The 16,824-nt window shown below is 39.6% G+C and overlaps 3 protein-coding genes across 5 annotated transcripts in view; all 3 read left to right on the top strand.

Moving 5' to 3' along the window:
- LOC104760144 (WAT1-related protein At5g47470-like) lies at positions 422 to 2,008 on the top strand. Its single transcript, XM_019239931.1, has 5 exons — positions 422 to 585; positions 682 to 747; positions 836 to 952; positions 1,032 to 1,722; positions 1,818 to 2,008. The coding sequence occupies exons 1-4, from the start codon at positions 422 to 424 to the stop codon at positions 1,504 to 1,506; spliced, it is 822 nt and encodes a 273-aa protein (XP_019095476.1). The 3' UTR covers positions 1,507 to 1,722; positions 1,818 to 2,008.
- LOC104760143 (protein transport protein SEC16A homolog) lies at positions 2,957 to 9,518 on the top strand. Of its 2 annotated transcripts, none has more exons than XM_010483016.2 (13): positions 2,957 to 4,877; positions 5,071 to 5,391; positions 5,487 to 5,615; positions 5,700 to 5,822; positions 5,906 to 6,076; positions 6,298 to 6,432; positions 6,510 to 6,644; positions 6,807 to 6,934; positions 7,018 to 7,126; positions 7,411 to 7,731; positions 7,941 to 8,078; positions 8,159 to 8,457; positions 8,796 to 9,518. In XM_010483016.2, exons 1-13 carry the CDS (start codon positions 3,288 to 3,290, stop codon positions 9,280 to 9,282), a joined length of 4,086 nt encoding a protein of 1,361 aa, XP_010481318.1. In that variant the 5' UTR covers positions 2,957 to 3,287; the 3' UTR covers positions 9,283 to 9,518. The 2 variants fall into 2 exon arrangements, with proteins under 2 accessions (XP_010481318.1, XP_010481317.1); XM_010483015.2 differs by having other exon boundaries at positions 3,288 to 4,877; positions 7,935 to 8,078.
- Positions 10,676 to 16,824, top strand: part of LOC104760142 (protein transport protein SEC16B homolog) — a 7,750-nt gene continuing 1,601 nt past the window's right edge. Inside the window, exons 1-13 of one of the 2 annotated variants that reach the window (XM_010483013.1) lie at positions 10,676 to 12,445; positions 12,605 to 12,928; positions 13,025 to 13,150; positions 13,257 to 13,379; positions 13,465 to 13,632; positions 14,109 to 14,234; positions 14,311 to 14,445; positions 14,637 to 14,764; positions 14,850 to 14,958; positions 15,212 to 15,532; positions 15,616 to 15,750; positions 15,829 to 16,115; positions 16,421 to 16,646. In XM_010483013.1, the coding sequence (XP_010481315.1) occupies positions 10,838 to 12,445; positions 12,605 to 12,928; positions 13,025 to 13,150; positions 13,257 to 13,379; positions 13,465 to 13,632; positions 14,109 to 14,234; positions 14,311 to 14,445; positions 14,637 to 14,764; positions 14,850 to 14,958; positions 15,212 to 15,532; positions 15,616 to 15,750; positions 15,829 to 16,115; positions 16,421 to 16,646 (3,816 nt within the window). In that variant the 5' untranslated portion in view covers positions 10,676 to 10,837. The remainder of the gene's footprint in view (positions 12,446 to 12,604; positions 12,929 to 13,024; positions 13,151 to 13,256; positions 13,380 to 13,464; positions 13,633 to 14,108; positions 14,235 to 14,310; positions 14,446 to 14,636; positions 14,765 to 14,849; positions 14,959 to 15,211; positions 15,533 to 15,615; positions 15,751 to 15,828; positions 16,116 to 16,420; positions 16,647 to 16,824) is intronic. The other variant, XM_010483012.1, reaches the window with a different exon arrangement.

The raw sequence follows: 16,824 nt of genomic DNA, 5'->3' as shown, positions 1-16,824 counted from the left end.
GTAATGGTAATTTTTTTTTTTTTTTTTTTTAATGAATCTTCTTATATTTGGGGAAGATTGCAGAACAGAACAGAGATTGAAGGTTGGGATAAAAATTGGCTTAAAATAGACATAAAAAGGTTTATATGGAAAGTAACAAATATAGATAGGTGTGTGGGAATAACAAATGAAGGGTTTGTTAATGAAAGAGTAAAAGGAATGAGAGAGAAAGGATTCCAGAGATATTTTCTGGATGAAGGAAGGTAGAGGAGAGATAGAGAGTAATTCATTTGTTCTAATCTTTTTATGTAATTTGTGCAATCTTATCCCAAAACTCATTCATTATGATGTATTTCCTGCCATGCAGTTTTTGTGTTTAGATTTGTATCAATCGGTGTTCAGTCTCCTGGAGGAGAGGATGAAGAAGGAGATGATAGAAGAGATGGTAATAGTAGGAGGTTTAGTAATGGTTCAATTCGTATACGCGGGCAATTCTTTGCTCATGAGTTATTTGATGTCACTCGGTCTCGGCCCTTTTACCATTGTCATCTTCTCTACATTTGCCACTTTCATTGTCCTCTCCCCTTTCGCCATTCTCTTCGAAAGGTTTGCCTTGCCCTGATAACTTTTTTCACATACCTTAGAAAAAACCAAACTTTTGTCTTTTCACATATTAAAATAATGGTTTGTTGTTCTAAAAAGGAAGCAATGGCCCAATGAGCTTAGTCTGAGGCTGATTGTTAAGCTAGTTTTGATCGCCTTTGCTGGGTCAGTATCATCCTCCCCCATTTGCTCTCTTTTGTTGCGTTTTAAAAGTATGATACTTCGTTTAAAATTGGCACAATTTCTTAAACAGGGTTACTCTGTTCCAGTCTCTGTTTCTAGAAGGAATCAGGTTGACATCACCAGCAATGGCGACAGCGATGCCTAATCTCGCTCCTGGTCTCATTTTTTTCATAGCTTGGATCGTTGGGTGAGTAACTAAATCCTTGTTTTAACATGCGATCTCATACGGTGTTTCCAACAGTAAGTGTGTCTTCTTTTCTGGATAGGTTAGAGAAGATGAATCTGAAATGTGTGTACAGCAAATTGAAGATCTTAGGGACATTGTTGTGCGTGTTCGGCGCTTTAACTATGAGCCTAATGCACAGCACTTCGGTAAGACTCAACGAATACGATAATGCCTCAGAATTCGTGTTTGATCGAGACAGAGTCCTCGGTTGTATCTACCTTCTTGGAGCCGTCTTTGTTTTATCAACCAACGTCGTTCTTCAGGTAAGTAACATGGCTCATCAATCATCATATAAAACCAGTTTTGATAAATTTTCTAGAAACCGGTTATTGCAGGCGTCGGCATTGGCAGAGTTTCCAGCACCGATATCGTTAAGTGCAATAACGGCATTACTAGGAGTGTTGATAACAACGGTGGTACTGCTATTACAAAACCGAAAAGCAAAAGTACATGCCACTTCATTTGTTAGTTTCGGTAACCTCGTTGGTTATTCTGTCCTGGTAAGTTTCAGATGAATCAGTCGTCGTTATACATAACATTAAGTAAATTGGTTTATGGTTATAATATTGGAAATGGCAGGGAGGGACAGTGAGTGGAGCATGTGTTAGCTTTAATGGATGGGCCATGAAGAAACGTGGACCGGTTTTGGTTTCAATGTTCAGTCCTTTCGCTACTGTTATTTCGGTTGCTTACTCCGTTTTTACATTAGGAGAGTCCGTTAGCCTTGGAAGGTAATATCATTCACACAACTCTTTTAAAGTGGTAACATTTGAGTTTCTTACTTTTTTAATGAATGATTTAACAAAAAATAAAAATAAAATTGCAGTGTGGGAGGGATGGTGTTGATGTTTGTAGGGCTATACCTCGTGTTATGGGCAAAAGGCAAAGAAGGGTTTTCAGAAATTGAGAGTTTTGAGAGTGAGTTTGTCTCTAAGAAGCCTCTACTCTCTTGATTGTTTGCTTTGTTGTGTATCATCTTCTTCTTCTTCTTCTATCAATTTATGGGAAAAAAACAAAAAATGGTAGAGAGTTGGATATCGAGTTGGATATCAATTTTTTTTTTATTAGTCAACGGGGGGGGGGGAATAGAAATTTAGAGATTTGATAGTTTTTTCGCAGACCATTGATAGAAGATGATGGATGAAGTCACAAACCATATCGAATTACAAGTTTGTTTCATAGTATGTTTTTTTTCCTTCCTCGTGAGTTAAATCAATCATCTTATAACTCCACCAAAGATGACAAGCTAATTAGCATGTGTATAATGTTAGTATACCAAATTTAGTGAACTTAGATTTTTTACAATATGTTTTAAGAAAATACCCTTTAATGTAACGTGAAATTACTCAAATTTTTACATAATTTCAAAGTTATCTTTTCTTTTTAACGTCTTTAGATAAATTTAAAATAATTTTACCTAATCTTTTTTTTTGGTAAGTATAATTTACCTAATCTTTGAATAAACAACTCCTTAAACAAACAGGAANAGTTTTTTTTTTTTTTTTTTTTTTTTGGTGATTAAACAAACAGGAAGATAATTAATAATGAGGAAAAGTTATCTTGTGAAATTTTTAAACATACATACTATTATTATTGTGGAGATGCTTTAATTAGATTTTTATACATCATCATTTATGGAACACAATCTCAATCTATATCATTTTCTCTGATCTATTTATTAATTTAAGGGTTTTTAATCAACATTATTGATTTTTATTCTCTGTAATTTATTTTGGTAAAACGTTATGAAAAGGTAACTTTATTGTGTTTTTCTTTTATATATTGAAATAAGTGATGCGGTCAATACTACTATATTACTCACTAGTCAATAGTCATTAACGTTACCAAAAAAAAAAAAAAAAAACGAATTAATTGTTTTTGCTGACGTCATAAAAATGGATTCATCAATACATACATAATCGTCCCTATGAGGAATCATTAATCTTGTGGTTACCCTTACAAATAAATATAAAAGGGTAATTTCGGAAAAGAGAATCCAAAAAAAAAAAATCAAAGAGACTCTCTCTCTCTCAATCGATCTCGAAGATTTCACCGACTAATCGGAGTTTCAATCGGAGATTAGATCCGGGAAATCACCGACGATTCCTTTCTAGATTTGGATCGGTCTATACCACTCTCTACTCTATTTGATCTTTGATCTTCTATTAATTTTTAAACTTTCTTTTTGGAATTGATCCTCTCGCGAGAAAGCTTGCAGATCCATCCATCTCTTTCTGTGATTTTTGTGGGGTTTTAGGGTTAGGGTTTTTAATTTCGATTCCGGTTGTCGAATTTGATGGCTTCGACTGCTGATTTCTTGTTGGAGGATCAAACGGATGAGGATTTCTTCGATAAACTTGTTGATGATTCCTATACTCCCACCGCTTCTTCCTCCGCTAAGGAGCTAAAATTAGACGACGGCAGTGACTCTGATGATGCCAAAGCTTTTGCGAATCTCTCTGTTGCTGACGATTTTGTGGGTGATGGAGATGTCGCGTTGAACGAAGCGGTTTTGGGGAACCATGTTGTTGCAAACGAGGGTACGAGTGGCTCGGTGGGAAAAGACGAGCCTTCTTCATCTATTGCCGCCGCGGAAGCTGTTCAACTTGTCAGCAGCGATGCCAATAAGTTAAGGGAGGATGATGTGGTGAGATCGGAGGTTGATGATATCCCACTACTATCTGAAACAACAAAAGAAAGTAATTTAGTCGACGGATCTGGGAGTCCTGGGGTTAAGGAGGTTGATTGGGGTTCGTTTTGTGCGGATTCATCTGCCAACGACGGTCGTGGGTTTGGTTCTTACTCTGATTTCTTCACTGAGTTGGATGGACCTGCAGGAGGAAATTTAGTATCTAATGATACAAACAACACAAGTGTTGGTTTAGATCATTCGGCAGGGTTTGAGCAACATCAGGGTCAAGTGCACCACGGTTCTGCAAGCGGGCAGTATGTAGATGACAGTCAATCTTGGGAAAATCTCTATCCTGGATGGGCTTATGATGCAAGCACTGCCCAATGGTATCAAGTTGATGGTCATGATGTAAGCGCTAATTCACAGGAGAGTTATATAAACTCAACAGTTGCTGCTGATAACTCGGATGTTGCTTATCTGAAACAGAGTACAACATCTACAGTGGCTGGCACTACTAAGAGTGTGTCTACTTGGAACCAGGTTTCACAAGTGGGCAGTGGATATCCAGAACACATGGTATTTGACGCGCAGTATCCTGGATGGTACTATGATACAATTGCTCAAGAATGGCGGTCTCTGGACAGCTACAACCAGGCTTCTCAAACATCTGTAACTGGTCAAGCTCATGATCAGCATGTTCAGAATGGTCATGCTCTTACAGCTATGTATCACAGTAATAGCGAGAGCAGTATGTATAATGTTAATGATAAAAACCAGACATTCAAAGCGCAAGAATTTGCTATTCAGAGCCAACAAGGAAGTTGGGACCAATCTTACCATGCCAACAACCAGCAGGCTACAAACACTTGGCAATCAATAAATGCAGGTGAACATGAGTCGGCTGTAATTTCTGATTCATTATCAAGCTTCGGAGGAAACCAGCAATTAAAACCTGCGGCGGAACAGTTTAAGCCAAATGTGATTGGAACTCAGAGCTTCATCCCTCAGCATATGAATGTGGCTAGTGTCACGCAGAATGGACCATTGAGTTTCTCAAACCATTCCTTTAGTAGACAGCAATCTGTAGGTGATGCTCAACAATCTTTTCAGACCAATCAGCTTTTCTCCCCAAGCGCAGGAAGATCATCTGATGGGCGTCCACCACATGCACTTGTTAATTTTGGGTTTGGTGGGAAGCTCATTGTATTGAAGGATAATAATGGCCTTCTGCAGAATTCATCATTTCGGAGTCAGGTTAGTCCTTATGTGTGGATTATCTTTAGTTTATTTTACACCTTGGTAAGTCTATGCCAACTACTGTAGAGCTGTTACTTTTTTTGGGTGCCTATCATTAAACATTCATGAAATATATTGTCCAATTGTAACCTCAATAAAGTGAAATATAATTCTGGTTTAACTGCTGATCTTATTCTATTTGAATTCAAAGGGAACTGGGGGAAGCACCGTCTCTGTCTTAAACTTGGCAGAAGTTATTTCAGGGAGTGCCTCTTATTCAAGTCCCGGGGAAGACTCTTTGAGCTACTTCCGCTGTCTGCATCAACAATCTCTTCCAGGTCCTTTGGTAGGAGGAAATGTTGGAAGCAAAGAGTTGCATAAGTGGATTGATGAGAGACTACTAAATTGTGAATCTTCCAACATGAATTTTTCAAGAGGGAAACTCTTAAAGATGCTTCTTTCTTTGCTCAAAATATCTTGTCAGCATTATGGGAAACTCCGATCTCCTTTTGGCACTGATGCATCGCAAAAGGTGAGCAATTCATGAGATGTCTTGTCAATTATTTTCTTAAAGGAAACATTTGTATAGGTTGTAACTTCCTCATCTTGGTATTTACACTGAAACAGGAGACGGATACTGCAGAAGCAGCAGTCGCCAAACTTTTTGCATTCGCCAAGAAAGATGGCATCCAAAATGGCGGTTATACTCCTTTTAGCCAATGCCTGCAGCATTTACCACCTGAATCACAAATGGAAGTGAGTATTTGACATTAAATCCCATATGCTCTTTCGATGAAGTTTTGTTTTTTCCTGATTAACTCATGTGGAAGATTTTCCCAGGTAACTGCTTCAGAGGTTCAGAATCTTCTGGCTTCTGGTAGAAAAATGGAGGCTCTACAATGTGCACAAGAAGGCCATTTATGGGGACCAGCACTTGTTATCGCGGCACAACTTGGGGATCAGGTCCCTTTCCCTTGGTTGCTATAGATCTAGACATATCACTCTCGTTGATGTTTTACTGACATGGTTGATGTCTTTTATTGCAGTTCTATGTAGACACTGTGAAACAAATGGCCCTGCGCCATCTGATACCAGGGTCACCTTTACGAACATTGTGCTTGCTGGTTGCTGGACAACCAGAAGAAGTGTTTTCAACTGGAAGTACAAGCGATATCCATTTTCCTGGTTCTGTAAATGTGCCTCAACAACAACCACAGGTAATACATTAACCATCTATTTATTTCTCCCCTGTCAGTCAATGTGATAGATTAAAGTGAGAAAAAATAAACTTGAAATGCAATGACAGAAAACGTAGGGTAGAGACAGTTCTCTACCACAGGGACCTAGTTCACTCTTTGATTTCAAAGGACATATTTTCTTCTGCAGCTCTGCCACAGGGAGCTTTTTAATAATGTCTCTTTGTTTCCTTGAAATTCAGTTTGGAAGTAGTAGCATGCAGTGCATGCTTGACAATTGGGAAGAGAATTTGGGTATAATAACTGCTAACAGAACCACAGGTGATGAGCTTGTGATTACTAATCTTGGAGATAACATATGGAAAGAACGGGGAGAGGTGGTTCTCTGCCTTGTTGTATTGTTTTACTTTATGGAAGACTTTATAATGACATTTAGATTACTGTTATGAATCAGATAATTGCGGCGCATATTTGCTATTTAATCGCGGATATGGACTTTGATCCATACTCAGAAAGCGCCAGAATCTGCCTTGTTGGGGCGGACCATTGGAAATGTCCTCGAACATATGCAAGTCCCGAGGCTATACAGGTGATTTTTTTAACACTGTGGATTTTAGTTATCAGAATACTAGACGGAAGATTCTATTTTGAGAATATCATGAATAGAAACTCTGACGAAATTCATGGAGTACACTATTCTTTTTCTTGTTTGATATTGTCTTGATTCGTCGATTGATCTGTACATGGGCAGAGAACAGAGTTATATGAATACTCCAAGACGCTGGGAAACTCTCAGTATATCCTGTCGTCGTTTCAACCATATAAAATCATATATGCCCATATGCTGGCTGAAGTTGGTAAACTTTCGGCTGCACAAAAGTAAGAAGATTCACTTTCCATCATCTACTCCTTGGTTAGACTGTATACGGCTTCTTGATGTCGTTCATCTGTGGCTGTTACAGGTATTGTCAAGCAGTATTAAAATGCCTCAAGACTGGTCGATCATCTGAAGGAGAAATGTTGAAACAGTTTGTTCTATCTCTTGAAGAGAGAATCCGTATCCATCAACAGGTAGAACTTACAAAACTTCTGGTTCCAATAGAATTACATAAAACAGTTGATTTTTCCGGTGTCTTTTACATCTGTTAGCTGCCTTTTCCTTTTAATGGAAATGTGCAAGTTGCCAGAAAAAGAAATTGCAACTGTGAATAAGAATTACGTCTGTGAGGTGTACTTCGATTAAAGATGTAAAAAAAGAAATTTAAACTTTATGGATATCCATACAACTGGGAATAATGTAAAGCTTCTTTTTTTTTTTACTAATGATCCAACCTAATTAGACATTTCTATTTCAGGGCGGGTATGCTGTGAATTTGGCCCCAGCAAAACTTGTTGGAAAACTTATGGGCTTTATTGATAGTGCAGCAAATCGTGTTGTTGGGGGCATGCCACCACCTGCACCACATTCAACAACTGGAAACCTACAGATAAATGAGTATCAACATCAACAGCAGGAAGCGGCGAAGTTACCATATAGTCAATCGGCTAATACAATGTCATCATTGATACCACCTGCTTCAATTGAACCCGTACATGAGTGGGGTGTGAACGGGAGGACAATGGCGGCACATTCTAGAAGTGTATCAGAGCCAGATTTTGGTAGGACGCCAATACAGGTCTATATCACTAGAAAACCATTTCTTTTTCTTCTTTTTTATCAGCAACAGATGTCCTCATCATGTAATCTCCCCATTGCCGCCTCCCTACCTCGGATAATTCTCTGAATCGAGTAGTCCTAAGGAGGCTTTCCAACTTTACCAACCAAATTGGGTTTAGAAAACCATTGCTTATTGCTGAAATATTTACCTTTTTCTGATAGGATCAGGCTAACTCCGCAAAAGACAAAGCTGCTGATGGGGTGACACAGGTGAAATCAACTCGGAGTGTCCCAAGTTCTCGGTTTAGCCTTAATGTCATAATGAAGAACGCTGTGGGGAAGTTCTTCTCTCGGCCATCTAAAGAGGTGCACCTTGCTAGATATTAAGATCGTGATGTATCTTCTTGAACTTATTCTAATCATTGTGAATCATGCTTTGGGTGAAGGCAAAACTGGGTGAGGAGAATCAGTTCTACTATGATGATAACCGAAAGATATGGGTGCAAAGAGGTGTGGAACCGCCAGCTGAGGAAGCTGCACTACCTCCTCCTCCAACGTTAGGCGCATTACGAAGCAACTCATTGGGCTATGAAAACAAATCTGACATGAAGAACGAGATGTCTCCTACTGGTGGGAGCTGGAGTAGTGGCAGCCCAACTCCGTCGGAAAGTTCGTCTGGAGCCCCACCAGTCTCACAGAGCTCGAACCAATTCTCAGCTCGTGGGCGTATGGGTGTGCGTGCAAGGTAAGCAGGCCGTTTGAGAAAATTCAGATATTAATCTGTGAAGATTATCCTGGATCCTAAATCCTAAATCATGAGCATAAATGTAGTGTCAGATTAGAATAGCATTAAGGAGAGAATATAAGTGACCTTTGATTTATTAGAGCTTTGCGTGTGAGAATATAAGTGACCATATTTTTCTTGATTGCAGTTACTAGTTGTGCAGCTAAATAATTAGTTATGATTTGTCTGATAGATTACTAAAGAAAAATGCTGCTGAATCAAATGTTCCTTTGTTAGTGTTTTACTGTAGATAAGGTGCATGCTTAGAACTGATAATTTAACTCTTATTCTCGGGGCAGATACGTTGACACCTACAATCAAGGCCGTGGAAACTCGTCGAGCATGTTTCAGTCACCTCCCGTACAATCTGCTAAACCACCAATTCCTGCAAAAACAAAATTCTTCGTCCCAGCAGCACCTGCATCGTTTGCAAACGACCAGGTAATGGAATCGGTTAGTGCTGAAACAAGACAGGAGAACTCAGGAGATGAAGCAGTAGTAGGCTCTGCAGGCGCTCCACCCCCACGCCAGTCGTCATTCCAGTCCCCTACACCATCTCCGATGACAATGCAGAGATTTCCAAGTCTAGACAACATGAGAAGAAGTGGATCAGGAATAAGCCTAGATGGTGATCTTCCTCCTGCAGGTTCAAGAAGAACAGCTTCATGGAGCGGAAGCGTCAACACCTCGTTTATGTCTCCAACGAGTGCATCAACATATAAACCAAGCCCGCTCAATAGTAGCAGTAGCAGTTTAGGAGAGGAGCTTCAGGAAGTGGAACTGTAAGTTGAAAAATCTGTAATATCAACAAAAAAAAAAACAAAAAAAAAGTTTTGCTCACTGACACTGTCACAGGTAGATCCGATGAACCAATCAAATGTTAATCCATGAGTTACCCAAAATATATGGAACACTTACTCTGCTTCTGTCAATGATAGGGGGGCAATATGTAGTATGCAGTTTGTATCATTTGCTTTTTTTTTTTTTTTCTAAATATAAAATTCATTAATTTCTTTTGTTAACAGACTTCAGAAGTTGCACAATAATATATATATTCATTAATATTTCTCTTTGTTAAATTCGATTTTCATCAATCCCAAATTTTTGTTTACCCTTAAAATTTTTTAAAAAAACAAATAAGCAAAAAAACATTGTGTCCGAAATAGTGTGGTTCAACGCGAGCTTTGGTCCGGAAATATTTCTCTCTCTCTCTCTGTCTTTTGTTTTATGTGGGCTGGCCATTAATCATTGGGCCGTGTTTTTTTTTAATAATTTATTTAGTTTGTCCGATCTCAGCTATATAGTTAATTAACGGATGAACCGGTCGGTTAAGGAGCGATCCAATGGCTACCGTTGTATTCATCAGATCTGTGTGGAGCTTTAGAAGACACAAAGAGAGAGAGAGAGAGAGAGAGAGAGAGAGAAAGGTCTTCTTCTTCTTCTTCTTCCTCCAACGTAAAAGGAANAAAAAAAAAAAAAAAAAAAAAACCAGAATCCAATTATATATGTCTTCTTCTTCCTTCCGATATATATCACATCACATCTGGATCAGTAATTTCGTCAAACACGTCGTGAGCATCTTCCAGCTAACCGATTCTTGCGTAGAATCTGAAAAAGGAAACTGGAAAATAAAGCGTAGCTGCTTAGAGAAATCTCTCTGTCTGTGTGTTCTAGCTGTCGTCACAAAGAAACGTTGCCGGAGAAGCTCCCGTTTTTGAGATTTCGTAAAATCTGTAAGTTTTTTAAGACACAGATCTTTGCATTTGATGATCCCTTCCAACAGATCGGGTCCGCCATGTTGGATGCATATATAGAAACGTTAATAGGAAGACATAACTCGAATCATACTGGAAGACAATTTTGGGGGAATACATCATCATCTATTGTGTAGGCTGTGAGATGGAAACAAAAGGCTTCAATTAGACGTAACAGTTTTTTTTTTTTTTTTTGGAAAGTTACAAATTTGGGTGGATCGGAATTTTTCGCCGACGAATTCTTCTTCTAGGTTTTGGATCGGAGTCTTAATGGCATCGTCATGCTCCACTTGATCGATTTGTTCTATAGAACTACTTCCTTCGGCATTATTAGAACTACTTGCGCGGTGTGATTTTTTTATCTCGTTTTGGATTGATGGCTTCGGCTTCTCAGTTCCTGCTGGAGGANAAAGTTACAAATTTGGGTGGATCGGAATTTTTCGCCGACGAATTCTTCTTCTAGGTTTTGGATCGGAGTCTTAATGGCATCGTCATGCTCCACTTGATCGCTTTGTTCTATAGAACTACTTCCTTTGGCATTATTTGATCCTCGCGCGGTGTGATTTTTTTTATCTCGTTTTGGATTGATGGCTTCGGCTTCTCAGTTCCTGCTGGAGGATCAAACGGATGAGGATTTCTTCGACAAGCTTGTTGATGATGCCTTTTCTCCCACCCAAGCTCAGGCTTCATCCTCTGCCTCAGACCTGAAATTCGACTACGGAAGTGACTCCGATGACACCGGAGCTTTTTCTAATCTCTCCATTGCCAAAGATCCTCCTGTGCCTGATGGAGTTGACACATTGAATGAGGGCGCAAGTAGTTCTCTGGGAATAGACGACGATCCTTCATCCACTGCCCTGGATCCTGTTCAATTTGTCAACAGAGACGATGAAATAAGATCAGAGGTAGCTGAGATTCCACTATCTGATACAGCAAAAGAAAGCAAGCTAGTTAATGAGCCCGGGATTCCTGGGGTTAAGGAGCTTGATTGGGGTTCGTTTGATGCCGATTTATCTGTTAATGACGGTCGTGGGTTTGGTTCATACTCTGATTTCTTCACTGAGTTGGATGGAACTGCAGGAAGTTTACAGGGAAAGGCACAAGGAGCTGTGGCCACCGGGGGAAACTTGGTATCCAATGATACGATGAACACAAGAGATGGTTTAGATAATTCCCCAGGTTCTGACCAACATCAGGGTCAAGTGCATCACGATTCTGCAAGTGGGCAGTACGTAGATAATAGTCAATCTTGGGAAAATCTCTACCCTGGATGGAAATATGATGAAAGTACTGGCCAATGGTATCAAGTTGATGGTCATGATGCAAGCATTAATTCACATGAGGGCTATGAAAACTCAACAACGAGTAACTGGGATAACATTTCTGCTAATAACTTGGATGTTGCTTATCAGAGACAGAGTACAACTTCCGCAGTGGCTGGCACAGTTGAGAATGTGTCTACTTGGAACCAGGTTTCACAAGTGAACAATGGGTATCCGGAACACATGGTCTTTGACTCCCAATATCCGGGATGGTACTATGACACAATTGCTCAAGAGTGGCGCTCTCTGGACAGCTACAACCAGGCTTTTCAAACTACTGGTCAAGCTAATGATCAGCATGTTCAGAATGGCAGTTCTCTTGCAGCTATGTACCATACTAGAGAGAGTAACGTACATGATGTTTACGATAAAAAGCAGACACTCAGAACGCAAGAATTTGATACCCAGAGCCAACATGGAAATTGGGATCAATCGTACTATGCCAACAATCAGCAGACTACAAACACTTGGCAATCAGAAAATGCAGGTAACGCTGAGGCGGCTGTAACTTCTGCATCATTATCAAACTTCGGAGGGAACCAGCAAGTAAATAATTTGTACAGTACAGGATCTGTGGCTGAACAGTTCAAGCCAAATGAGATTGGCGTTGAGAGCTTCATACCTCAGCATACGAATGTGGCTAGTGTCACGCAGAATGGACCTATGAGTTTCTCGAATGATTTCTATAGTAGACAGAATTCTGTAAATAATGCTTCACAATCATTCCAGAACAATCAGCTTTTCTCCCCAAGTGCAGTAAGATCATCTGATGGGCGTCCACCACATGCACTTGTCAATTTTGGATTTGGAGGAAAGCTTATTGTTATGAAGGATGACAGTGGTTCTCTCCAGAGTTCATCATTTGGAAGTCAGGTTAGAACCGAAGTGGTATTTTTCATTAGGTTATTTTACACTCCACGCAAGTTTATATTATGCTCATCATAGAACATGTATGAAAGACATTCTCCTGTTAACCTCATAAAATGAATTGTGAGAATTTTTTCAATGCTGACCTTTTTCTATCCGACTCAGAATGGAACTGGAGGAAGCTATATCTCTGTCTTAAACTTGGCAGAAATTATTACTGGGAGTGCCTCTTATTCAAGTCTCGGGGAAAACTCTTTGAGCTACTTCAATTGTCTGGATCAACAATCTATTCCAGGTCCCTTGGTAGGAGGAAATGCTGGAAGTAAAGACTTACATAAGTGGCTTGATGAGAAAATTTTGAATTGTGAATCTTCCAACATGGATTTTTCAAGAGGGAAACTTTTAAAGATGCTCCTTTCTTTGCTAAGAATATCTTGTCAGTATTATGGGAAACTCCGGTCTCCTTTTGGTACTGATGCATCGCAAAAGGTGAGAAATTCATGAGTTGTCTTGTCCGTTCTTGTCTTAAGGAAATATTTGATATGTATTACAATTTTCTCATCCTTGTCTATACACTGCAAACAGGAAACGGACTCTGCTGAAGCTGCCGTAGCTAAACTTTTTGCAAATGCCAAGAAAGATGGTGTACAAAATGGTTATGGTCCTATTAGCCAATGCTTACAGCATTTACCACCTGAATCACAAATGCAAGTGAGTATTGGACATCATATCTGGTATTTTATCTTTCGATGATAATGGTTCTAAAGTTAACATAGTCTGGATTTTGCTAATTAACTCATTTGGAAGAATTCCCCAGGTAATTGCTTCAGAGGTTCAGACTCTTCTGGCTTCTGGTAGGAAGATGGAGGCTCTCCAGTGTGCACAAGTAGGTCATTTATGGGGACCAGCACTTGTTATCGCGGCACAACTTGGGCAACAGGTTTTTATCTCTTGATTGCTATAGAACTAAGCATTCCACTGTGGTGCTTGGTGGACTGACTTGGTCGATATCTTAATTGATGCAGTTCTATGTTGACACTGTGAAACAAATGGCCCTTCGTCAGCTGGTTCCCGGGTCACCTTTACGAACATTATGCCTGCTGGTTGCAGGGCAACCAGCTGAAGTTTTCTCAACTGGAAGTACAAGTGATCTCTCTTTTCCTGGTTCCATAAATGTGCCTCCACAACCTCAGGTAATGCATAAACCATCTATTTCGTATCAGTAAGATAATGTAAAAAACTTTGAAACTTGTTGACAAAAGATGGAGAGATCACAATGAAAACTTGTACTGAGGAGTACAAAGTATTAAATTCTAAATAGGTAAAATCTATTGTTCCTTCCAAGAATCCGATAAAAACATAACCCCTACTGCTTTTCAAGAGCTTATTAGATAGGAAATAGGAAAACCCCAAATCCCGAATAAGAAAAATACAATCACCTCATGATTAAAATGCTAATCAATCAATCTCCACCAAATACTAGATATTAATTACTATGATTAGTCGAGAATTTTATAGACAGTGAGAACTCTGAGAAGACACTGCAAGAGAAGAAATATTTCTCTACATTGGGAACTACGTTACACTACCTTTGCAAACGACATATTTTCTTATGAAGTTCTGCCTGGAGAACTTGTTAGTAATGTCTCTTTGTTTCCTTGAATTGCAGTTTGGAAGTACTAGCATGCTTGACAGTTGGGAAGAAAACTTGGGTATAATAACTGCTAACAGAACAATAGATGATGAGCTTGTCATTACTCATCTTGGAGATTGCATGTGGAAAGAAAGGGGCGAGGTGGTTTTCTGCCTTGTTGTGTTGTTTTACTTCATGAAAACTTTATCATGACATTTGAACTACTGTTATGAATCAGATAATTGCGGCGCATATTTGTTATTTAATTGCGGATAAGAACTTTGATCCATACTCAGAAAGCGCCAGACTCTGCCTGGTTGGAGCGGATCACTGGAAATATCCTCGAACATATGCAAGTCCAGAGGCTATACAGGTGATTGTTTTTATAATTTTGGCTTTTAGTTATCATCATACTAGCCGCACAATTGTATGTTTATCATAAATACCATCCATGTTCCTCAAATATGTTGCATAGATACTCCAACGAAATTCATGGAGAACACCATTCTTTTCTTTAATTGTTTGATGATTACTTGATTCGTCGATTGACCTTTGCATGGTCAGAGAACAGAGTTATATGAATACTCTAAGACGCTGGGAAACTCTCAGTATACCCTGATACCGTTTCAGCCATATAAAGTCATATATGCCCATATGCTGGCTGAAGTTGGTAAACTCTCGACTGCACTGAAGTAAGGAGATTCACTTTCCATCATCTACTCCTTTGTTAAGCTGTGTAATGGTTTTCTGATGTCCTGTGTGCTTTGGCTGAATCAGATACTGTCAATCAGTAATAAAATGCCTCAAGACTGGGCGATCACCTGAAGTGGAAATGTGGAAACAGTTTGTTTCATCTCTTGAAGAGAGAATCCGTATTCACCAACAGGTACAACCTACTCTACTTCTGGTTCCAATAGAACTTCATAGAACTGTTGATTTTTTTCTGGTTGATTTACATCTGTTAGTTTTCTATTCATATAAATGGAAATGTAAAATAAGATTTACATCTGTGAGTTCCTTTCCATTGATTTTAATTGTGAAAATGAAACTCAGCCGTATGAACATCCATAAAACTTGGAATAATCTAAGGCGTAATCTTTTCTTTAATGATGCAACTTAACAATGCATCTCTATTTCAGTGCGGGTATACAGAGAATTTGGCCCCGGCAAAACTTGTTGGAAAACTGCTGAACTTTTTTGATAGTAGAGCACATCGTGCTGTTGGGGGTATGCCACCACCTGCACCACATTCAACCAAAGGAAACCTACAGGGAAATGAGTATCAACATCAACAGCAGGAAGCCACTAAGTTACCATATAGTCAATCAGTTAATACAATGTCATCACTGATGCCCCCTGCTTCAATGGAACCCATACATGAGTCGGGTGGGAATGGAAGGAGAATGGCAGTACATACTAGAAGTGTATCAGAGCCAGATTTTGGTAGAACGCCAATACAGGTCTATACCAGAAAACCATTATCTTATCACCGCTAATAAATAATTTAAAATATGGAATTTAGAAAAGATTTCCCTTTTTCTAGGATATGGCTGGCTCCTCGAAAGAAAAGGCAGTTGACGGGGTGAAAAAGTTGAAATCCTCTGGGACTGTGGCAGGTTCGCGGTTTAGTCGCATGCTGGAAAGTGTAGGGAGGGTCTTAGCTCGGCCATCCAAAGAGGTATACTGCTAAATGCTTTGGTCGTGATGATATCTCTTGAACTTATTCTAATTTTTTTGGTTCATGCTTTGGGTTAAGGCAAAATTGGGGGCAGAAAATCAATTCTACTATGACGATAATCTAAAGAGATGGGTGGAAAAAGGTGTGGAATCCCCAGCTGAGGAAGCTGCACTGCCTCCTCCTCCTACAATAGGCTCATTCCAAAACAACTCGTCGGGTTATGAAAACAAATCTGACGTGAATACATCTAATGGGAACTGGAGCTCTGGCGGCCCAACTCCATCAGATAATTCTTCCGGAATCCCACCAATCTCACACGGTTCGAATCAATTCTCAGCTCGTGGGCGTACGGGTGTGCGAGCAAGGTAAACAAATAGCTTGAGGCACTTTAGAATTATATTGTATGGAGACTATTCTGGATTCTAAACCATGAGCGCAATTGTACCGTCACATTAGGGAGGGATTATAAGCCACACTTGGTTTTACTACTAGGAAAGTGTAAAAGATGAATCATTCAGTATGAAATAAGCATAATTTTCTTGATTGTAGTTGCCGTTCTATAGCTGTGAGTTGTAATGTTTTTGAGTGTAAGTGTTTGCTGTCTTGTTAGTGTTTTACTGAAGATAATACGCATGCTTAGAGTTAATCATTTTCCTCTCTTTTTGTGCAGATATGTTGACACCTTCAATCAAGGCCGTGGAAACTCTCAGACCATGTTTCAGTCACCTTCCGTACAAACTGCAAAACCACCAATCCCCGCAAAAGCAAAATTCTTTGTTCCAGCAGCACCTGCATCGTTTTCAAACGACCAGGTGATGGACGCGGCTGCTGTTGAAGCCAGACAGGAGGACAACTCGGCAGATGAAGTAGTAGCCTCCTCAAGGGCTCCACCACCAATGATGATGCAGAGACATCCAAGTATGGATAACATCCAAAGAAATGGATTGGGAATAAGTGTCAACGGGGATCATCAGCCTCCTGCTTCCAGAAGAACAGCCTCATGGAGTGGAAACTTCAACACTTCGTTTACGCCTCCGACTAGTCCATCAACCTTCAAACCAGTCCTACTCAACG

The sequence above is a fragment of the Camelina sativa genome, chromosome 18, assembly GCF_000633955.1.
Source record: "Camelina sativa cultivar DH55 chromosome 18, Cs, whole genome shotgun sequence".
NCBI lineage: Eukaryota > Viridiplantae > Streptophyta > Magnoliopsida > Brassicales > Brassicaceae > Camelina > Camelina sativa.
This window is presented reverse-complemented; position numbering and strand designations above follow the sequence as displayed.

Bases quoted from the DNA above. Each gene is read 5' to 3' on its own strand.
- LOC104760144 (XM_019239931.1), top strand. From the start codon at position 422: ATGGTAATAGTAGGAGGTTTAGTAATGGTTCAATTCGTATACGCGGGC. The intron at 586-681 runs GTTTGCCTTGCC...TGTTCTAAAAAG, and splicing joins TTCGCCATTCTCTTCGAAAG to GAAGCAATGGCCCAATGAGC. The intron at 748-835 runs GTCAGTATCATC...TTTCTTAAACAG, and splicing joins GTTTTGATCGCCTTTGCTGG to GGTTACTCTGTTCCAGTCTC.
- LOC104760143 (XM_010483015.2), top strand. From the start codon at position 3,288: ATGGCTTCGACTGCTGATTTCTTGTTGGAGGATCAAACGGATGAGGAT. The intron at 5,392-5,486 runs GTGAGCAATTCA...ACACTGAAACAG, and splicing joins GCACTGATGCATCGCAAAAG to GAGACGGATACTGCAGAAGC. The intron at 6,935-7,017 runs GTAAGAAGATTC...TGGCTGTTACAG, and splicing joins AAACTTTCGGCTGCACAAAA to GTATTGTCAAGCAGTATTAA.